Here is a 23,330-nt window from a genome sequence, read left to right as displayed (position 1 = left end):
TGAATTCCCTTTGATTTACCACGATTGAGTGTATATAAGACATATTTTTGTTACAAAAATCATTGTATAGGTTCATGACATCATGAAATATATATTGGCTGTAGTCTCACTCTAATTCCTGGAGTGCTAGAGCTATTGAAAATTGACCATATTAAGAATGCTTAATGCGTGCAAATGATACAGGGGTGTAACATTCTCCTAAGCACCTGAGCTCACTTGAAATAGACCCAGAAGACATGGGAAACTGTCCTTTGCTTACAGAAGTCAGCAGAAGTTGTAGAAGTCCATTCTTTTTGACAATAATAGAGCATTGCACATCCTGTGCTACAGTGAAAATGAACCATCCAACTTGTGTTAGTGCTAACTTCAAAAGTCAGCCTCCATGATGGCATGCGGGTGCAGTAGTGCATTGGTTAAGATGTTCTCACTCATCTGTAGAGTGAAATACAGTGCTGAATGGTATAAATGGGTTTTAAACAGCATGAAAAGCCACTCATGCATTATATTTTGAAGGGAGATCTTCGATTACTGCCACATAGTAAGGTCAAATTGCATTCTCTACTATGTTTTAACAGTTTGGCTCCATCATAAGGAACAGCAGGTGATAAAATGGTGGGTTTTTGGTCAAGACCTGTCACACTGTAAGCACTACAGAAAGGAAAACATTGCAAAACATGACAAGGAATGCACCCACCATTTAAGCTGGTGAAATCATGTCCAAGATAGGAATCAACACTATTTTTTATATAAAATCATCTCATCGGTTAATGTATTTAACTGTTAAGTATTGTCTTTTGTTTTGTTTTTAGTCTTCCTCGACATTGGCTGCCATTTATTGTCCCCGTCCCAACTCTTTTGAGACGTGTTGGATTTATCAAATTAGAAATGAGTACATATGTCTCCCAAAACAATATTTTTTCTTGGTTTTAACACTTAATATGTTGTCTTTTCACTATTCTCCATCTAATGAATAGATTGAATATTTTGAAAATGATAGCATTTTGATTTTATTCACTGTTTACCAAACGTCCCAACTTCATCGGAGTTGGGGTTTGTAGTTGCACCTGTGAGTGACTTTTGAGGCCTATAAGTAGGGTATATACAAGTGGTGTGCATTGGATTCAATTACAATTTGGGAGGTAACGATTCGATTTGAAACTATTCACTCCGAGTCTACAATGCATTGCAATGCCTTACATTTCTACTGAAAGCAAGGCAAAACATTTTTTATCAAGGTTCGAATTATATATATTTTTTAAATGCATTGAGCCTAACCACTCTCGTGGTTCAACCATGTTCATCATGTGGAGAGGGGCGCACGACAGCAGTTTTCGCACTGTACTGTAAATTTGAGTGTCATCAGCATAGATATGTAACTATGTAGCTTTGTACTGTTTCAAGATTTGACCAAGAAGTAGCATATACAAGTTGAATGAATTAGGTCCCTGAATCAATCCTTGTGGTACCTCATACTTTATGGCGTTGTTATCTGAGACATGGGCATCAATAATAGAAACAAGGTAAATTCTGTTATTTATGTAAGATTTGAACCATTGAACCATTGCACTTCCAGAGAGTCCAACAGATTCTAATCTATTTATTAGATTATAATAAATCAGTTTCAGTACTACATTTCTGTAGAAACCTTGACTGAAATTCATCATTAAGACCATGCAAATTTAAGAAGTCATTAATCTGGCTAAATATTACTTTATCAATAATCTTACCTAATTTTTTCTCTTTCAGACGAAATTGAATAGGTCGGGGAACATGCAGAGATCATTTATAACAAAGGCAGAAGCGCTCTGTGTTAGCCAGCAGAGCAAAGCAAGATAAGGATGGAGATAATGTCAAGAGTGCATCAAACTCTGTGCATACCTCATCTCCCTTAAAACAATCAGTGGATATACCACTCAATCAGAGATTGCATAATTTTATTGTGAGAGTCAGTATGGCATGAGATATATGGCATTAATGTGCAAATTTGTCAATTCCGTGTTCCTGTTGATGCCAAGGAATCCCTGTGTTGCTGGTGTTTGTTATTGTGCTTTGATGATGTAGAATAACAAGTGCAAATCTCATCCAAAAAGCACCAAACTCTGCATTCATGCATTGAATTCTAATTATATGGCCAGGACCTGTATATGCTGTAAATGTTTTTATGAACAGTTTGGTTTACAGCAACGCTTGTGTACAGTCTGTTCAATAGACATTTACAGTATATCCCGAGATCTGCAGAGAATTAGTATGCGATAATTTACATTAGATTAGATTTACAAGAAGGTTAATAAAGGAATATAGCTATAAAGTTCATAGAGGAAGTAGGAAACTAATAAAATAGGCTCTACTGGATGGTACTGAAAAATTACCCACCTACATCACACAAATACACTGGAGAGTAGTTGGCGGGGTGAAGATCATCCTCTCCTAAGCAAACAAAACGACAGTTAATTAAGCCACCAAAAATATTGAAACAGGCTACTGAAAAAAATAAGTAAAAAAACTTTCCGATCAATGATAACAATCCAACCAAAAAGACAAACCTATATTTGATATCAAACACCTCAAAATCCACTGCTCTGCAGAATTCAAGCCCAAATTGCATGATGCACACACTCAGAGTGTCCAGCAAATAGGCTATTACAGTTTGTATCAAGGGTCATTAAAAGCTATGTGAAAAAGTCTCACTGGCCAAGGCCTATATTTGGATTCATCCAAATAAGTACACAAGCTTGTTATGAGCAGATCAGATGACAACATTTTATTGGTTATATTAGTGCAACTTATCATGCTCAAGTTTGGCTTCTCCAAAACAGATTAATTATCAGGCCAAGTATTATAAATAAAAGCCCAACATGATCTTGCACAGCAGTCTGATTAAAAGATCAGTAGGGCCTATGTAAAAATATGTGATGTAAAAAGATCAAATCAAATCTCATTTCTTCATTTCTCAATTCTTGTAGCCAGGATATAGTCTAGATTTATGTAGATCTCACATGAATGGCCATCTCACATAGAGCTAATTATATTTTTAAAACATAGACTGAAAGTTGATCTGCTTTTGCAAAGCCAAACTGAGAACAGATAAATGTGCCCTCTCCTCTTCACAATCTACTACATAAGTAATAATATAGTATATGTTGTATTTAGTGATTTTCATAGCACTAAAAGACACTTTACAGGTGAAAAACATGTAGACAGAACAAACATACAGCATAAGGAAAAACTGAACAGAGTTAGGGAGAAACCGGTGGTACAAAAAAGGGCAAAGGGCAAAGGGCAACAACAACAGATCTGGAGGGATGAGACGGTTTTGATTGGTGGTAATGAAGGTAAAAGTGGCCTCAGGTGTTATACATGGTCTGCAAAAGGTGGGTCTTGAGGTTGCATAACCTGAACCTGAACCTGACCTGACCCCTGACCCCATACCACGCAGAGGGCGAATCTCAATGTCAAGGATGCTTCCCTTGGTAGTGCCACAGCCTTGAAGTAGCACACTCGTAAGATGAAACTGGACACCTCATAAGCATCTCAAACGATTATGAATGGAACATGCTTGGAATCGTGGAAGTGAACGGGATACCAGTTCAGCTTTGGCCACTACACACTTATTTCCAACTGATTTTAAACAGTAAACGCAATCGGTTGTTGTAATTCTGTTGTGGTGTAAGTTGAAAAAGTACAACAGAACTACATCAATGTTCATATCAATTCATAACAGTACATATATTGCCCATAGTCAAAAGTTCTGAAAAGCAACACAAACGTAATGAGCACAAACAATGATCAAGTTGTGTTGAGACATTTTAAGCAATTTATCTCGGAAACAACATGGTACCAACCATATTATGGTACCAACGGTGCTTAAACATGATGGCTTTCCCATAACTGTAAGTAAAGAGCCTAGTGTGTGAAAATGTGAAGGATTCTGGGTATTTTGTCACGGCAAGGATGCAGCAAGTGCAGCCTTGGAAATGCTAGGAATCAAGAGCTTGGTACTTGGTAGATTTCATCTGGTTAATGATTACTTTCTCAATAATCTTACCTAATTTTTCCTTTCAGAGGAAATTGAATAGGTTGGGGGAACATGCAGAGATCACTCAGAGAGCGCAGACCTCCGCCAAGGAAGCTGTTTAATAGAACATTTGACTATGTTACACCCTAAGTCTTTCTGCATTCTTTTTGTGGAGTTCCCGCAATTAAATTTCTGGTCACAAGGGGTGTCTAGATTTATAGGCCAGTAATGGTGAAGAATCTTTAAAATTGTCCTGGTTCCGATTCGTGCTCCGGATCACCACCAGAATTTAATCACTTGTTCCTTGGGTCATTACTAACAACGCAACAAAGTTTCAGCCAAATCCGTTCACAAGTTTTTGAGTTATCCTGCTGACAGACAGACAAACAGACAAACCAACACGACCAAAAACATTACCTCCTTAACGGAGGTAACGAAGTATGCTTAGACAGAAGCGCTCTTTGTTAGCCAGCAGAGCAAAACAAAATAAGGATGGAGATAATGTCAAGTGTGCATCAAACTCTGTTCATAATTTATCTCCCTTAACACATGCAGTGGATCTACCACTTAAATGGAAGTTGCATAATTTTATTGTGAGAGTCAGTATGGCATGAGAGAGCCAGGCTAGAGATGTATGGCATTAATGTGCAAATTTATTCCGTGTTTCTGTGAATACCAGGGAAACCTGGTGTTGCTGGTGTTTATTACTGTGCTTTGATGAGGTAGAACAACAAGTGCAAACCTAATCCAAAATGTAAGCACACCAAACATGTGTATTGAATGTGTATTCTTATTTTTGCTGTTCAACATTCTGGATTGTGTTAAGGGTTATTCTCAAAACATCATATTTCATTCAAGCTGATCATGACGCTTGAGTTTTCTTGAGTCTAACATGGCACCAAGTTTAGTTCCTGTCACACAGCCACATACTGTACTTAGAAGGAAATTACTGATGGTGCCAACATCAAAAGTCAATATCCCTACATGTCTTCAAGGTAACAGCTGATGAAACCCATACCCGCTAGAAAGGGTTGTACATTATCAAGTCAAGATGCATTTGCATCAGTGGAAACATATAATAAGATTAATGAGGGCATGGTTCAAAAGATGCTTCTACCCGTCAGACCTCATCCTCCTCACATACAGCCATGTACTTTTTATCCTCCTGTATGAAGCTTCTTGCTAAACTCTACTACATTTAACTATCAGACTTCTGCTAAACTCTGATAATCACACAAGAGTTTTTTGTAACTATAGTGTAATGCTGGCATTAAAAATCAGCCTCATATGGAATATAAATGTCCAATGATATTAGTTCAAGAGATAAATCAGAATAAGAATTTGAAAAAGTACACATTTGTATTCTTAAAGTAAAATGCAGTCATGTACATACTGGTAGAACAATTATATAGAAATAAATGCAATTAAAGACTGTTCATTTGTCTTTTAAGAAGCCTGCTTGAACAAATAGAGTGCATCTGATCCAGTTAAAGAACAGAAAAAGGACAGACAGTGCACTCTTAGACAGTAAGGATAGAGAACAAAACATGGTACTGTATGGGTGAAAAGCTCAGTGAGCAGCTCTAGCTCCATTTTGCCTTTGTGGCCAAAAATGGAATGGCTAAGAGTATCATCTGACATTTTAACAGTTCATTAAGATTCTTTTTGCCTGTGTCAATACTCAGATGAAGACATATTGCAAAAGCAGATTGAATTTCACCAAGTTCAATGAATAAGGTCATAAATAAACATTTTGGAGATTTGATGATTTAATTACCTTTACTGTATTTAACAAATATAAATCAATGGTCATAGCAGTTTAAAAATAGTTTTTACTATTTCAAACAACAGATTCGAAACTTCACCATGGCATACAACAAATATGATTGAGCAGTTCGAAAAGTAAAGTGACAAAGTCATGATTATCTTTTTCTCTGTCTATATTATTTTCCCTGCGTTTAAGAAATTCACAGCACAACAAATACCAATGTGAAAGTTGCATATCGTACATTCAGAAAGTAAGTGCTGACAAAGGCTATGTGTATGTATATGAAAAAGGGGTCCCTGAAACAGAATACTACTACCATGCTTGGTAATGAGCACATCGGAAAAACACACTGCCCATCAGATACATGGACATTAAATCAATAAATGAAAGATAGATAAGGACTTCATCAGACATCAAACACAATTTAAAATCAAAGAACATTTCTGCTAAATACTAAAAATATATCTGCTGAAACTGATTTGCCCCAAATACACAGGGGACAATGCCAACAAGTACATGCCCATATCAAGCAGCGGTGATTTGCTGATTGGCCAAAAGGGTCTCTATAAAAACAGACGGCTAAGGGTCTCCCTAAGACCAACTGCTGCCTTCTACAGGTGAGTATCCTTTGGACAGCTGGAGTGGTAGCTGTAGGGAAAGCCAAAGCTCAAAAGTACAAAGTCGTAAAAAACATCCGAATTAAAATAATGCTATTTTGTATATTTTGCAGACACACTAGACTTAACATCAGTTTCTGATTGGAGGTGAAAAGGTGAGTATCATAAAAAGAAACTCAAAAGACGGTTATGAAGAAGAAGTTATGTCCATGTAGCATAATTCATCAGATTCTGTTTATGTCCAATTTGCTAGTACTTCGACCTCTATCTCTATCAGCCATAACCCAAAGAAAAATACTCTCTGTTTCTATCTCTCTCTGGAATACGTTAAAATAACTACTTCCTAATAAACATTTACTTTGAAACTGTTAGTATATTGATAACTAAATCTTCAGGAATATTCATTTATTTTTAATAATAGAATTTCTTTTACAAAAGTTAAAGTGTTCAGATGAGGCATAATGATGAATACTAAGCAAGCAAAAAAAGCTTGTGGAGTGCTTGTGTACACAATCTGTAACATACACCAGAAACAGTGGTAACAAAACTTTTAAAATTCCTTTTCCTAGACAACCAGAGTGCCACCATGGGGGATGGAGATATGGAGTGCTTTGGCCCTGCGGCCATCTACCTCCGCAAGCCAGAGAAGGAGCGTCTTGAGGCCCAAACCAGACCCTTTGATGCCAAATCGGCTTTCTTTTGTGTTGACAAAGCGGAAGATTATGTGAAATGCACTCTGCAGAAAAGAGACGGGGGCAAAGCCACAGTGAAAACTCAGGAGGGTGATAAGAGTAAAGTAAGTGAAATGGTTTATTTTTTCAATTATTAAAGAATAAAAGGGTTAAAAACACTTCAGTTTCAGTGAGATGACAATAGTTAAATGAAAAACTGGCCCAGGGAGAAAACTGCTAAGCCAATGCTAAACCAGTCTCAAACATAGACTGTATAATAAATGGACAGAGCATCCGAGACATCACCCACAGGCTTTTGCAGAGCTGAAATGAGGATGAATTTGAAACAGACAGCGTTGCCATTCTAATGCATCTGGCATCATTTTCAATCCGCCTTCTTAATCAAAGTCAAAATGTGTCTGCAATGATTGTACCAAACGCTGAAAATCAACAAAGTGTTTGGATGTCTGGAGGAACCGGCTGTTACCGTCAATCATGCCAGCCCTGCCAACCACGCTAGTTTGTAAAACGTACACATTGCTATGTGTACAATGGAATGTCTTTAAAATACTAGTCACAATATGTTTAGTGTCATGTGTATTACCACGATTGACAGACGAAAACTTATTTGGATCTTTGAACCAAGCAGTTAGTGTACTATATATTTGAAGTGTCAAAATTGTCTGGTTAAAATTGGAGTCAATGGGATTTTCAAACTTCTGGAGCCTGAAAGTCTGATTCCGTAGTCACGTAGCCTCAGCCATAAAGGCAAAAAAAGCTCAATTGTGGCCAAGGTTAGACAAACGCGGGTCTTCTTTTTCCTAACTCGTTTTCCTACAATTCCATTTTCTGCGTAATATATTCCATGTTGCAGGAAGTTAGAAGCAAATTCTTTTTATATCTTACAGGAAGTCACAGTGAAGGAGGATGAAATCTTCCCCATGAATCCTCCAAAATATGACAAAATTGAGGACATGGCCATGATGACCCACCTCCACGAACCTTCTGTGTTGTACAACCTCAAAGAGCGTTATGCAGCATGGATGATCTACGTAAGATTGGCACAGAAAAAAATAACTGACCTTGGTTAAATGAAAATGTAATTAAGTGCAATATTATCAAAACATGCAATAAAAAAAACAATTGATCTTCATCAGACCTACTCTGGGCTGTTCTGCGTCACTGTGAACCCCTACAAGTGGCTCCCAGTGTACGATCAAAGTGTTGTTAATGGATACAGAGGCAAGAAGAGGATTGAGGCTCCACCCCACATCTTCTCCATCTCTGATAACGCCTATCAGTTCATGCTCCAAGGTCAGCGTATATGACTTTTCACAATATTTCTACGTTTCCCATTATCCATATACTTTTTTTAAATCTCTTTTACTACATTGCATGATCTGCAAAAGGCTTATTTGTTAATGTAACATAATTATTTTCCAGATCGTGAGAATCAGTCTGTCCTTATTACGTAAGTAAAATCATTATATTATAATGCTATGTAAGACCATACAGTATGCTTTTGCAAACATGCTTGATATTGATGTTACAGTATTTCTTGCTTTTACCCCCAGTGGAGAATCCGGTGCAGGGAAGACTGTAAACACTAAGCGTGTCATCCAGTACTTTGCAACAATTGCAGTCGCTGGAGGAAAGAAAGAACAGGCAGCAAGCGCTGGAAAAATCCAGGTATATAACAGTGTTGATGCACGTATATTGTGTGCATGCATTGTATGAGTGTTCATATCATAGTCTACTGAATTTAAACCTTCACATCCATCAATGGCTTTCATTGCCCTGTAGGGGTCACTGGAGGATCAGATCATTGCAGCCAACCCTCTACTGGAGGCCTATGGTAATGCCAAGACTGTGAGGAATGACAACTCCTCCCGTTTTGTAAGTATTTGAAAATGGCGGTGGATAAATAATTGAATTTCCTTCGACAATCTGGGTAACATATGTTTCTATCTTTTAAGGGTAAATTCATCAGAATTCATTTTGGCCAAACTGGCAAGCTGGCTTCTGCTGATATTGAGACTTGTAAGACTCTTGAATTTTAATTAAGTATATATTCAATATTAATACACATATATTCAATATTAATACACATTTTGAGAAATAAACTACTAATAACACATGTAATAATTTCAAAATTATACATTATAGATCTCCTGGAGAAGTCAAGAGTGACATTCCAGCTGTCTGCTGAGAGGAGCTACCATATCTTCTACCAACTCATGACTGGGCACAAGCCTGAGCTGATTGGTAACACGTGATTCTACCTCACATGACTGAAAAAATGCTTATACTAAAAGGAGAACACACTGACCCCATCTAATGCATTGTCTGTTTTGTTCCAGAGGGCCTGCTTATCACCCAAAACCCCTATGATTTCCCTATGATCAGCCAAGGTGAAATCACTGTCAAGAGCATTGATGATATCGAGGAGTTCATTGCTACTGATGTAAGATGTTTAAGTTGGGGAAGCGTGAATATGAACACAAAAAGACAAATGAAAGCAATCCTAATGCATGATTCAGAGAAGTCAGAAACAATTATATTACAAAATTAAAGTCAAAAGGAAATACGATAAGGGAATACAGTTAGTTGCTTCATGATTTTGCAGAATTGTGTTTATACTAAGTTTGACAGATAACGCTTCAATCATTAAAATTGTCTCAGTTTAAGAACAATTGACCTTAATGGTATCGTCTGATTTGTTTTTGTGTGTTTTTTTTGTTGTTGTCCTGTTTTGCAATTTTGCAATTCCTGTGATTCTATTTTTCTTTTAAAGCTGTTTCATCTGATGCACACAGCGATTTATCATTTATGGCTCAGTCCATATCAAAAACCTTTTCTCTAACAGACAGCTATTGACATCCTGGGCTTCAATGCTGATGAAAAAATTGGCATCTACAAACTGACCGGAGCTGTAATGCATCATGGCAACATGAAGTTCAAGCAGAAGCAGAGAGAGGAGCAGGCTGAGCCTGATGGCACTGAGGGTGAGGTCGGAATGTACCGCATGAGATTATGTACAGTATAGATATGAAATGCTGTCTGATTTATATTCACATGAATGCTTTATATCACATAATAATGCACTGTAAATTCTAATTCCTACCCAGTGGCCGACAAAATCGCCTACCTCATGGGCCTGAACTCTGCTGACATGCTGAAGGCTCTGTGCTACCCAAGAGTGAAGGTCGGAAATGAGTTTGTGACCAAAGGCCAAACTGTACCACAGGTTAGTATGTGTTTAAAATATACTTGGAAAGTTAATTAGGCCTCTTAGTGTGAGCTAATGTTTACCTTAGAGAAGTAGGCTATTGTACACTACATGTACTGCAAAATCTACAGTAATGCTGTAATTATTTATTTTTAATTAATAATCTCTCATTCGTTAGCACACTGGATGGTGATTATGACAATGTGCTACTGTATATCAGTCATTTTTGTTGACAAATATTTAATGGCCTATTGTTTTCATTAGGTGAACAATTCGGTTTCAGCTCTTTGTAAGTCAGTATACGAGAAGATGTTTTTGTGGATGGTCATCCGCATCAATGAGATGTTGGACACCAAACAGGCAAGACAGTTCTTCATTGGTGTGCTGGACATTGCAGGATTCGAGATCTTTGATGTGAGTACTGATCTACTCATCTTAGTTCCACAATGTATCTTAATTAGAGAGTTTAACTTAACTTTTACTCCATTGATGGAATGTGTCTTCAACAGTACAACAGCTTGGAACAGCTGTGTATCAACTTCACCAATGAGAAACTGCAACAGTTCTTCAATCACACCATGTTTGTACTTGAACAAGAGGAGTACAAGAAAGATGGTATTGTGTGGGAATTCATTGACTTTGGCATGGATCTGGCTGCCTGCATTGAGCTTATTGAGAAGGTAATATACATGACAAATACAAAAAACATGTTTTTAACAGAAGCATATTGAAATGTGCAGAGCCAATGTACTGAATGGTAACATGGCCTTCATTAACAGCCACTGGGCATCTTCTCCATCCTTGAAGAGGAGTGCATGTTCCCCAAGGCCTCAGACACTACCTTCAAGGGCAAGTTGTATGATCAGCATCTTGGCAAAACCAAGTGCTTTGAGAAACCCAAACCAGCAAAGGGTAAGGCAGAGGCCCACTTCTCCCTTGTGCACTATGCTGGCACTGTGGACTACAACATCACTGGCTGGCTGGACAAGAACAAGGACCCACTGAATGACTCTGTTGTGCAGCTGTACCAGAAGTCTGCAATGAAACTGCTGGCCTTCTTGTATGCTTCCCATGGTGGTCCTGAAGGTATGAATGCTTTTCCCCCTCAGTATTTAAACCCTACAGTCTAAGAAAAGAGTGACATTTTTTATTGTCTTATTATATCAATGACACAGCTGATGCTGGTGGCGGTGGCGGTGGTAAGGGCGGTGGCAAGAAGAAGAAGGGTGGCTCCTTCCAGACGGTGTCTGCTCTGTTCAGGGTAATTAATTGTTTTTTTGTGTTTTGTTTTTTTAATTCTCTGATTCATTATTTTGTGACATACGTACTATGTATACGTGAACATATAATTTTCATGCGCTCCTGACCACAGGAGAACTTGGGCAAGCTGATGACCAATCTGAGGAGCACCCATCCTCACTTTGTGCGCTGCTTGATTCCTAATGAGTCTAAGACTCCTGGTAATTGCTTAACATGCTTTGCAGTTAATTTTTTGCACCACTTTTTTTTGGATGTGCCATGAATTTTACATGGATAGTGACTTCATGCAATATATATATATATATATATATATATATATATATATATATTTTTTTTTTTTAAAGGCTTGATGGAGAACTTTCTGGTGCTTCATCAACTGAGATGTAATGGTGTGCTGGAGGGTATCAGAATCTGCAGAAAGGGCTTCCCCAGCAGAATCATTTATGCTGACTTCAAGCAGAGGTTAATACATTGTTTGTACTACTTAACAATAAGGTCTAAACATGAAAATATTTTGTTTTACAATCATGAAGGTGTAAAGGAGCTACAATTGATATGTATTTTTCTGTAATCACCTAATAATCAAATAGGTTAAAAGCATGACTTAAGGAAGCAAGACTTAGGACATCATAGCAGTGTACACTTTTCATAACATTTGAAAACATTGCCTATTTACACCACTCCAGATACAAAGTGCTGAATGCCAGTGTTATCCCAGAGGGACAATTCATTGACAACAAGAAGGCTTCAGAGAAGCTCTTGGGTTCCATTGATGTGGACCGCACTCAATACATGTTTGGACACACCAAAGTAAATTACTGAAAACATCCTTTCCACAAGATATTAACTGTTGAGCTGTGGAAATGAAAAAAATCTAAGCTAAATGATACAAACTCTTCTAGGTATTCTTCAAAGCTGGGCTGCTGGGGACCCTTGAGGAGATGCGAGATGAGAAGTTGTCAATTCTGGTCACAATGACTCAAGCGCTCTGCCGTGCTTACCTGATGAGGAGGGAGTTTGTCAAGATGATGGAAAGGAGGTGATTTGGAGGGGAAGCTACATATTCACCAAAATATATTAACATTATTAATATTTCTGAATCCACAAAGATTACTTCTCATTGAAAATGCATGATCCCACGCACAGGGAAGCTATCTACACCATCCAGTACAATATCCGCTCATTCATGAATGTGAAAAACTGGCCATGGATGACAGTGTACTTCAAGATCAAGCCACTTCTGAAGAGTGCTGAGACTGAGAAGGAACTTGCAAGTATGAAGGAGAGCTTTGGCAAAATGAAGGCTGACCTGGAGGTTGCCCTCGCAAGAAAGAAGGACTTAGAGGAGAAGATGGTTTCACTGCTTCAGGAAAAGAATGATCTGCAATTAGCCGTGGCATCTGTGAGTAATCTCTTCATAGCTTCCTGTATGTTAAGACATAAAATAAGCTGAATTGATACAGTATGATTCATTTTGGCTGTAGTAATGTAGGCCTGGTAAAAACTTTTGATACTTCAGAAGGGCCCAGCACATCTACTCTTTCTTTGTTTCGGGAACAAGCAGCATACTTGAAAGACCACATACACGTAATGACAATAGTTGTTAGACTGACAGAAAACAAAATATCTTAGGTTGTGACAATAACAGACAACAAGCAAAGCACATTTTCATTATTTTGTGGTGCCAGAATAAAAACAAATGACAGCAATACAAATATCAAATACACATGTTTTGCGACTATTGCGTTATTCTCTTTATCAGACACTTTTCTCAAATGTCATATTATGGATACACGTGCTTTGAACTTATATAGCCAACCATACTCATTTCAGATGTGTTTTTTTTTTACTTTTTTTTTTAAATTTGTGTTTTTGCAAGTAATAAATATTTGCTCTTACTGGCAGCCAACTATGCACCGGAGCACACTGGCATATGGGTACAGTAGATGACAGATAAGCAGCAAAAAACTTTTTTTCCACAAAACATTTTTTATGAGGCAAAGAACTATATGTCTACGTAGTGCGGCAATTAATCTTTCAAAAATTTAATTAGCTGTAAATATGTCCTTTGGTGTGACATTTAGAACTATATATATTAAATAATGTTTAAATGGCTTGAAGGAGTTTTATATACATTGTTACACTCTTTGTATTTAGTGCAATATTTTAAAGTATTAATTTAATGAGAAATAGCCATTTAAGGATTTCTCCCCCATGAGAGGCAAGCTTATTGGAAACCTTCCAGGAAATACAGGGATAACTTTCTGTTTAAATGTTCAAAATTGTCAGAATTTATACTAACATTTCAGGGAGTATAATTTGCTGTTCCCTAATGCAATATTCAGTGTTAATTGTTAAGCTCAAACAAATATTTGTGCGTTTAAAAAATGTCACATTAGGACATTCATGTCACGCCAAAGGACAAAAATGCAAAACTGAGCCAGAAACAAATGTATCAACATGACTATTTTGTCTTTTGATCATAATGTAATGTTGTAGTCAATATGGACCTACACTCTATGCTTATAAGTCTTTAAGTCATAGATTATCAGCCTATCCTAACACTTAATGACAGTCATGTGTTCATTAAATTTAACCTGCAGAGCTCATAAAGGGCTCTGCATACTTCACGTGCGCACTTTGGCGCGAGTGGCGCGAGAACCATTAATGACGTCATCACTTGCGACAGACTATTCATACTTCAAAAGCGCTTTCGCTCGCATTGTCAGAAGTGCCCTCTGCTGTTCATGAGAGAAACGGCAGTATCTTTCGCAGCTCGCAGCGTGAGTTCTACGGATGTATAAAATAGAAAGCCAAACACGGCTGCTGTAGGGCTACTGAACGTCTGACTTGTGACTTACCACATTGAAACATATATTTTCTGTTGTAGCCTACATTGCCAGATCATTCCAAGACCATGTGAGAGCATTGTTCTGGCGGCAGAATTTATAAATAGATCGCCGAACACAACGTGCTTCTGAACAAAGTAAACAATTGTTTCACTGAACAACATTTAAGAGAGAAGATAAAATAACTCTCTAGGACATTTTATTATCCTCAAAATGATGCAGGATCCATTCTGTAGTAGCCTACAGTAGTTGTAGCCTCTCTTCGCAACTCCTGCTTTGTGTGCCTACCTGCGTGGTCGCTGGTGGCGCACGACAAGTTAAAAAAAATGTGGGGTGCACGACGTCGCGACACGGCAGCTCGCGCCACGGCGTGTGACGTCATTTTGGGTCACGTGACGGCGTGAGTGAGGTCGCGATTGAGGTCGCGAGTGAAGTATGAAGGAGGGTAGCGCCAGTCACGACAAGTATGAATCCCCCTTAAGACTCATACTGAAGTGTGACCTTGGCATGACCATCACACCTCCCCCTCTTTGTACTTTAGGTATGCTCTGACTGTCGCACCATTGAACTTGTAGTGCCTGTTTGGTATCTCAAGTTGGACAGCACAATTGTGCTATCTTGAGCTCTCCACAGTATACTTTATTCATCCATATTTCTCTATACTCTCTCATTCATCTTTCCCTCACTGTTACCGTTCTATTTTATGGTTTCAAAGCACCATTAATGACATTTCATATCCTTTGACAGTCTCTAAAATCAACAGGAAATGTTCATCGACAATACATCAAAGTATAAATTCAAATGGCCAATAAAGGAATAAGTTATTTGAATACACAATAGTTACCTAATCAACAAAACATGTATAACCAGTTGCTATTTCTCAGATATCTAGTCCTTTGGTGTGACCTGTTTTTCCTTTGGTGTGACTCTCCAAAGTGTCACACCATAGGAATTTTGAGCTTTTGAGTTAATTGAAAGCCCTGTCGTTGCCAACTGAAATGCAAAGAAAAAAAAATTAAAAAATACAATATTGTCAAAATGTATTTTATGGCTGTCACTCCAAAGGACTACAAAACTAAGACATCTTGTGGTGGCAAAACATAATAGATTGATTGAAGAACTCTGAGAGAAAAACCTAAAATCCACCCTTGCCATTGGCTTCTTAACTACAGTCACAATTTATGTACAGCTGGACCTTCAACAATAGATAATTATCCATAGAATTACCCATGTTAGTATGTCACACCACAGGACATTGTTTTCTGTGACAAAGTTTCATAACTCCATACGCTCTCAGAAAAACAGGGAAAAAATTAAGCATTGTCACTTGCTAAAATAGACACCTTAAAAAACATGCCAGGGTTGTTTAGACAAATGACTGAGCTTTGATTATGTATTTAAAAATGTTTTAGTATGGAGAATCAGCCTTGTGACAGTCACACCATAGGACAAATGTGACATTTGACTCAAAATTGAGTATACTTATTTAAACTCTGGATTAATTACATAGTACTTTTTCACAACATAGACTTAAGTTCAACCATTTAAAACATTAACAATTTCAAAAGCATGAATTAACTTCATTTTAAGAGCCTGTGACAGCAAAATGGCCACGTCACGTCATCAACCCATATACTTTAATCCCTGACAGTACTCCATATTAAGAAATGTAAAGTTCCATAATGTTTGAGGAACGAGCATCTGTGGTATACTGGGCATTGTGAAACGATTTCAGTGCTTATAGTTCTGGTGCTTTATATATGCTTTAAAATTCTAATATCCATTTTGCATTGCTGTGTGAGCTTGCTCAATTTCTGAACTAGGCTATATCTTTGAACTTTAAAAAGGTGTATCCCTGTCTTGGCTATACGATGGGCACAGCAGTAAATTACACAAAAGAAAAGAATACCAGATGGTGGATTCTCAGTGACCCGCGCAGATTTTCTTCCATTTGATTACCCTGCAAAACTAGCCCTAGCCCGGCTATTTAAAACTATTTAAAAAGCATCAATGACCAAGAAACCAAAAAAGACATTAGACATAAGGTGTTAAAATAAAATAAAAATCTGACAAACTTAATTCTGTTACAACAGGAAACTGAGTGTCTCTCAGATGCTGAGGAGAGATGTGAGGGACTCATTAAGAGCAAAATCCAGCTGGAAGCCAAACTCAAAGAGACAACTGAGAGGCTGGAGGATGAGGAGGAGATCAATGCTGAGCTCACTGCTAAGAAGAGGAAACTGGAGGATGAGTGCTCTGAGCTGAAGAAGGACATTGATGACCTGGAGCTTACCTTGGCCAAAGTGGAAAAGGAGAAGCATGCCACAGAAAACAAGGTCTTTGTTTAATAAATTTTAATCACAATCATACTGCAAGATGAGAAATTGTTAACTGAAACCCTCTATAACATCACTTTGTTTTTAGGTTAAAAACCTGACAGAGGAGATGGCCTCTCAGGATGAGAGTATTGGGAAGTTGACCAAGGAGAAGAAAGCCCTCCAAGAGGCACACCAGCAGACTCTGGATGATCTCCAGGCAGAGGAAGACAAATGCAACACTCTGACAAAGTCAAAGACCAAGCTTGAACAACAAGTGGATGATGTAAGTAATGTACATATAGAAATGTAAAAAGTGAACTGTTGAAATTATAATGACAAAATGAAGAAACAAGAACAAATAAGTAAAATCTCAATGAAAACAAGAACAAAAAGTATGCGCGCTAATATAGTGGTAGCTGTACAGTATAACCTTTGTTTTCCATATTCACGTTACAAAAGCTGGAAGGATCATTGGAGCAAGAGAAGAAACTCCGCATGGACCTTGAAAGGGCTAAGAGGAAGCTTGAGGGTGACCTCAAACTTAGTCAAGAATCCATAATGGATCTGGAGAATGACAAGCAACAGTCTGATGAGAAAATCAAAAAGTACGAAACAAAAATAATTAATCACAAATATACTGTAGGTATATGTAATATGTGATTGCTTGATTTCTATGTCATTATTTTTTGTTTTATAGGAAAGACTTTGAGATAAGTCAATATCTCAGCAAGATTGAAGATGAGCAATCACTTGGAGCTCAACTTCAAAAGAAGATTAAAGAACTTCAGGTGATTAATCATTAAAATACTTCAATGTTCTCTCTTTTGGATCAAAGAAGTTCAAAGTACTAACCTTTATCAAAATATTTAGGCCCGCATTGAGGAACTAGAAGAAGAGATTGAAGCTGAGCGTGCTGCTCGAGCTAAAATTGAGAAGCAGAGAGCTGATCTCTCCAGGGAACTTGAGGAGATCAGTGAGAGGCTTGAGGAGGCTGGTGGGGCCACTGCTGCTCAAATTGAGATGAACAAGAAGCGAGAGGCTGAGTTCCAGAAGCTGCGTCGTGATCTTGAAGAGTCTACTCTTCAGCATGAAGCTACTGCCTCTGCTCTTCGCAAGAAGCAGGCTGACAGTGTGGCAGAACTGGGAGAGCAAATTGACAACCTCCAACGTGTCAAACAGAAGCTAGAGAAGGAGAAGAGTGAATACAAAATGGAGATAGATGACCTCTCCAGTAATATGGAGGCTGTGGCTAAAGCAAAGGTATTACCTTAAAAGAACGAAACATTTAGTAATATTTCCAGTGGTTGAACATGATAACATGATCAACTTTGCATATTCAGGCAAATCTGGAAAAGATGTGTCGCACCCTTGAAGACCAAACGAGTGAGATTAAAGCAAAGGCAGATGAAAACCAGCGTCAGCTTAATGATATGAGCGCACAGAGAGCAAGACTCACTACTGAAAATGGTAAGTGAAAAATATAAAGATAAAAGGTTGATTTGATTTTAAAAATGTGAATTGAAATGTATGACGGGACGAAAATAATAAAAAAACTGCTACAACTATGGGAGTAAGACTAGAATGTTCTCAAGACTTAGTGAAAAGGTGCTGGCCGCTCCAACTTTGTTAAAAGCTTTTGTACCAGTATTCATCTCAATATGTAGTTTCTTTATGTCCTTTACAAAAGACTGTGGATAAAACTAATATAATGCCATGGCCCAAAGGTGAGTTTGCCCGCCAGCTTGAGGAGAAGGAGGCTCTTGTCTCTCAGCTGACCAGAGGCAAACAAGCTTATGTCCAGCAGATTGAGGAGCTGAAGAGGGCGGTTGAGGAGGAAGTCAAGGTAAGATTGGCAATTTAAGATGAGCATTAGTTTAGGAATTTTTGTATATCAGTACACCCAATGTGTTATACTTGTTGTCATTATCCGTCTAATCAATATTCTTAATACCTGCCTAAAGGCCAAGAATGCCCTGGCTCATGCTGTCCAATCAGCTCGTCATGACTGTGACCTGCTCAGAGAGCAGTTTGAGGAGGAGCAGGAGGCCAAGGCTGAGCTGCAGCGTGGAATGTCCAAGGCCAACAGTGAGGTGGCTCAGTGGAGGTCCAAATATGAGACTGATGCTATCCAACGCACTGAGGAGCTTGAGGAATCAAAGTAAGATATTATTTAATTCAATTTCTGTATACAAAATCTAATCAACATAGTCATTTCCAATCCATCAACTATGACTATGAACATTAACACGTTTTATGAAATTATCTTTCCTTTAGAAAAAAGCTTGCACAGCGTCTCCAGGATGCTGAGGAGTCAATTGAGGCTGTCAACTCCAAATGTGCCTCCCTGGAGAAGACCAAACAGAGACTCCAGGGTGAAGTGGAGGACCTCATGATTGATGTGGAGAGAGCCAATGCATTGGCTGCAAACCTTGATAAGAAGCAAAGGAACTTTGACAAGGTATATGAAATGACAACATATGGCTTTGTTTAGCGTTGCATTTGTGCCCAATCTCACAGTGTTTTCATTCATCTGCTTTTATTCTTTCGTATTAGGTCCTGGCAGAATGGAAGCAGAAGTTTGAAGAGGGCCAGGCTGAGCTGGAAGGTGCTCAAAAAGAAGCTCGCTCTCTCGGCACTGAGCTCTTCAAGATGAAGAATTCATATGAGGAGGCTCTGGATCAGCTGGAGACCCTGAAGAGGGAGAATAAGAACTTACAGCGTATGTCAATATATCTCCTCCACACCCTTGTATCAAATACTAATAAAGTGTACTACAAACTGAATAGTAATTCAAACGGCATAATCTATGTGTAGGCCATTCAGAACTATTCAAATAAAACAATTGCTATCACTATTACTATTGACTTCTACAGAGGAAATTTCTGACCTCACCGAGCAACTTGGTGAAACTGGCAAGAGTATTCATGAGCTTGAAAAGGCTAAGAAGACAGTGGAGACTGAGAAAACAGAAATACAAACTGCACTAGAGGAAGCAGAGGTACGATTAAAACAATAACCTTTTTGTAAATCATTAATGTACATCTTTTCTGGTGCTAACATAGTAACATTTATTACTTTAAACGTCTCTCAAATTAGGGTACACTTGAGCATGAAGAGTCCAAGATTCTTCGTGTTCAGCTGGAGCTTAACCAGGTGAAAGGAGAGGTTGACAGGAAGCTGGCAGAGAAGGATGAGGAGATGGAGCAGATCAAAAGGAACAGCCAGAGGGTGATTGATACCATGCAGAGCACTCTGGACTCTGAGGTCAGGAGCAGAAACGATGCCCTGAGAGTCAAGAAGAAGATGGAGGGAGACCTCAATGAGCTGGAAGTACAGCTCAGCCATGCCAACCGCCAGGCATCTGAATCAATGAAGCAGCTCAGGAATGTCCAAGGACAACTCAAGGTATAATCACAGTCCAACATTTAATAAAGATGAAAATATATTTTTCTCACTATCATGGTATTATACACAGGATGCCCAACTGCACCTTGATGATGCTGTAAGAGGACAAGATGACATGAAGGAGCAGGTTGCCATGGTGGAGCGTAGGAATGGCCTCATGATAGCTGAGATTGAGGAGCTGAGAACTGCTTTGGAACAGACAGAGAGAGGCCGTAAAGTGGCTGAGCAGGAACTGGTTGATGTCAGTGAGCGTGTTGGACTGCTGCATTCACAGGTAAATTGGAAGAAAACAAGCTGCTGTAGTCTATTAAATATTCAATAATTATTTCGATATTGATAATGAGTTGTTCGTTTTTCCTCATTTAGAATACTAGCCTCTTGAGCACCAAGAAGAAGCTGGAGGGTGACCTTGTCCAGGTTCAGGGTGAGGTTGATGACACTGTTCAAGAGGCCAGAAATGCAGAAGACAAGGCCAAGAAGGCCATCACTGATGTGAGCTGAACCGTTGAATACAGTACACAATGCTGTTGCAAAGGATAAACCTTCCCTACACATCTTTGATACCAATTAATACAAAAGCAATACATTGTTTTATCTTTAGTCTGCTATGATGGCTGAGGAACTGAAGAAAGAACAGGACACCTGTTCTCATCTGGAGAGGATGAAGAAGAACCTGGAGGTCACTGTGAAGGACCTGCAACACCGCTTGGATGAGGCTGAGAACCTGGCCATGAAGGGTGGAAAGAAGCAACTCCAGAAACTGGAGTCCAGGGTATTCTGAAATATGTAGAAATGCTTTATTGATCACAAAGAAAATTAAGGACAAAATGTTTGGAAGTTAAGTGTACTAAAGTATGTGTTTTTATGACTGTAGGACACTCATTGTTATTGTTCTACTGTTCATTAGACTCAAGCAAATCCTCTGTTGACACAGGTGCGTGAGCTGGAAGGTGAGGTCGATGCAGAACAAAGACGTGGAGCTGATGCTGTGAAAGGTGTCCGCAAATATGAGAGGAGGGTCAAGGAGCTTACCTACCAGGTGAATGAGCCTACTTCATGTGGACCTACATGAATGAATGTAAGACATTATCAGCTAACTACAATCATTTTCATTAAAATTATGCAGACTGAGGAGGACAAGAAGAATGTCACCAGACTGCAGGACTTGGTGGACAAACTTCAGATGAAAGTCAAGGCCTACAAGAGGCAGGCTGAGGAAGCTGTGAGTAAAGGCCTTAAATACGTAAGATCAAGTAAATCCTTAATCTGAAGTGAATCTTTTTTAACTTTTAATCATGTATATTTCACAGGAGGAACAGGCCAACACTCACCTGTCCAGGTACAGGAAGGTGCAGCATGAGCTTGAGGAGGCTGCAGAGCGTGCTGACATCGCTGAGTCCCAGGTCAACAAGATGAGGGCCAAGAGTCGTGATTCTGGCAAGGTACAGTAAGGACGGCTATGGAAAACAAAACGGCACATCAATATTTTAAGAAGAAATGCTGTCCTGACAATATTATACAACCATCTCATTAATAGATCAGAGTTAGTCACAATCACATATTGTCTTTCTTCTGCTTTTTATGTGTTGCAGGCCAAAGAGGAGTAACCAGTAAGGAAAACCTAAATAAAGAAGGAATTCATATAATATGAAATCCTTAATAAATATATTTAAGAATAACAACAGCTTTTGTTTCTGATTTGTTGATTTTTTTTTTGCACAATATTGTGTGCATGCACATTTGGAAAGCTTTGTACAAAGCGACTTACAATCGAGGATGTAATCACAGCATATAACTCTTGCAGATACAAAGTGCACAGGAAATAAACAAGCAAGAGCAATAGGTGCATATGCACAGTGTGGTTAGTTGTACATTAGTTGTACATTAACACCAGGTTAGAAGTGCACCGTGTAGGCTTATAGGTCCCTCAGAGAACTGTTGAAGGATCCCCCACTGCGGAAAACTGAAGATTCTTTGAGGAGGTGTTCCTTTTTTTAAGTGAGGTACAAAATTCGCCTTTCCGCAGCCGAATCCCCAAACGGTAACTGACCAATCATAGCATTAGCCACGGTTACTAATTTCGGGACCTCAGTCAAACATGTCATTTTGATGAATGGAAGTCTATGAGAGAGACCCCTACTTGAGAAGATAAAATTAAACGTTGTGCCTATGGCGTCTGTAAAACCGGCAACCGATATCCAAAAAGGCTAGAGGCAGGGGTTAAATGTTATCACTTCCCAAAACCAAAGACCCAGGGAGAGAAATACAGGCTGTGGATAAAGTGCAATGTGGACGACCACAACGAAGCCGACCTAACCCCTACAGCTGTCCACGAATAAGCTGCGCTTTAGTTAATCAGTTGCTGCTCGCAATTGGATGCTGGCCTTTGGCGCGCTTTATTTACACTACCGAATTTGTTTTCCTGCCATTGCTTTTTGCTGCTTGTTTTGCATCCATCACATCCCCTGCTCCACCAGTCTTATCATTGCCAAACAATGTCATACTGTTGCCATTGTTGCTTGCTTTGTTCTAGGGGGTATGTTGCCTTTCCAGCTAAATGGAAGGCACTCCATCTGAGCAGGGCCGGTTATGGCTTATTTGGCGCCCTAGGCGAGTTTGAGTTCTGACCCCCCACCCCCCCCCCTCTTTTTTATACATTACAGAACACAAGAGTAATACCGGTAGTAAGCTTAACTAAATAGCATCAAGAACAACAACTGTTTTGCATCAAATGGATTTCTGGTTCTTTTGGACAGCCGACCAACACATCAGATTAAGTCGCATGAAAGTACCTTCACTGTGTGGTGTCTTGGATGTAATGGTGGCGGTGCCCCCAACCCCAGATGAGAGGGAGGTTATCAATGTGTTTGAATTGTAAAATGGAATTGAAATGCCAGGAGAGTGATACAGTACATTTGCATGTAAAATGCATGTGTAGACAATAGGCCTACCAAGGAGGTCTGCATTGATAGCCTATCTACACTACCTACAGCATCACAAAGCATGGCAGCATAACAATTTTAATAAGATACACATTTGTGCTGTCTATGATTCCAAACCAATTTCATTTCTGGACTGGAAATAGTGGTGCATTTGTGAGTAGGAGAATGAGAAGGGGGCTATCTATGTGTTTGAACTGGAGGGACAGGGTGAGAGAAAGGGAGAAGAGCTGTCACGCTTTTGAATTTCATAATATAC

The 23,330-nt window shown here is 38.8% G+C and overlaps 1 protein-coding gene and 1 long non-coding RNA gene across 4 annotated transcripts in view; one reads left to right on the top strand and one right to left on the bottom strand.

Annotated features, from left to right (window-relative positions):
- LOC134462573 (uncharacterized) overlaps positions 1-21,552 on the bottom strand; it is a 66,979-nt gene extending 45,427 nt beyond the window's left edge. For all 3 annotated transcript variants that reach the window (XR_010037544.1, XR_010037543.1, XR_010037542.1), the window contains exons 1-2: positions 21,464-21,552; positions 2,374-2,427 (exon numbers count right to left, since the gene is read on the bottom strand). This is a non-coding gene — a long non-coding RNA (uncharacterized LOC134462573). The remainder of the gene's footprint in view (positions 1-2,373; positions 2,428-21,463) is intronic.
- LOC134462552 (myosin heavy chain, fast skeletal muscle-like) lies at positions 6,359-21,832 on the top strand. Its single transcript, XM_063215642.1, has 41 exons — positions 6,359-6,400; positions 6,514-6,555; positions 6,970-7,196; positions 7,980-8,123; positions 8,229-8,385; positions 8,515-8,542; positions 8,646-8,760; positions 8,875-8,967; positions 9,048-9,111; positions 9,238-9,336; positions 9,432-9,535; positions 9,938-10,076; positions 10,200-10,318; positions 10,565-10,714; positions 10,810-10,980; positions 11,080-11,386; positions 11,476-11,561; positions 11,673-11,760; positions 11,905-12,022; positions 12,247-12,370; positions 12,463-12,599; positions 12,707-12,962; positions 16,503-16,745; positions 16,834-17,010; positions 17,187-17,332; positions 17,425-17,515; positions 17,598-17,987; positions 18,068-18,194; positions 18,452-18,570; positions 18,689-18,885; positions 19,002-19,185; positions 19,281-19,446; positions 19,601-19,725; positions 19,824-20,132; positions 20,203-20,406; positions 20,499-20,624; positions 20,734-20,904; positions 21,067-21,171; positions 21,259-21,354; positions 21,443-21,574; positions 21,725-21,832. The coding sequence occupies exons 3-41, from the start codon at positions 6,987-6,989 to the stop codon at positions 21,737-21,739; spliced, it is 5,832 nt and encodes a 1,943-aa protein (XP_063071712.1). The 5' UTR covers positions 6,359-6,400; positions 6,514-6,555; positions 6,970-6,986; the 3' UTR covers positions 21,740-21,832.
- Positions 21,833-23,330: the final 1,498 nt, after the last annotated feature.

This window comes from Engraulis encrasicolus, chromosome 14 (genome assembly GCF_034702125.1).
Source record: "Engraulis encrasicolus isolate BLACKSEA-1 chromosome 14, IST_EnEncr_1.0, whole genome shotgun sequence".
In the NCBI taxonomy this organism is placed as follows: Eukaryota; Metazoa; Chordata; class Actinopteri; order Clupeiformes; family Engraulidae; genus Engraulis; species Engraulis encrasicolus.
Note: the sequence above shows the minus strand (reverse complement) of the source record. Positions and strands in the feature narration are given on the sequence as shown.

Bases quoted from the DNA above. Each gene is read 5' to 3' on its own strand.
- LOC134462552 (XM_063215642.1), top strand. From the start codon at position 6,987: ATGGGGGATGGAGATATGGAGTGCTTTGGCCCTGCGGCCATCTACCTC. The intron at 20,133-20,202 runs GTATAATCACAG...TATTATACACAG, and splicing joins ATGTCCAAGGACAACTCAAG to GATGCCCAACTGCACCTTGA. The intron at 21,172-21,258 runs GTGAATGAGCCT...AAAATTATGCAG, and splicing joins TCAAGGAGCTTACCTACCAG to ACTGAGGAGGACAAGAAGAA.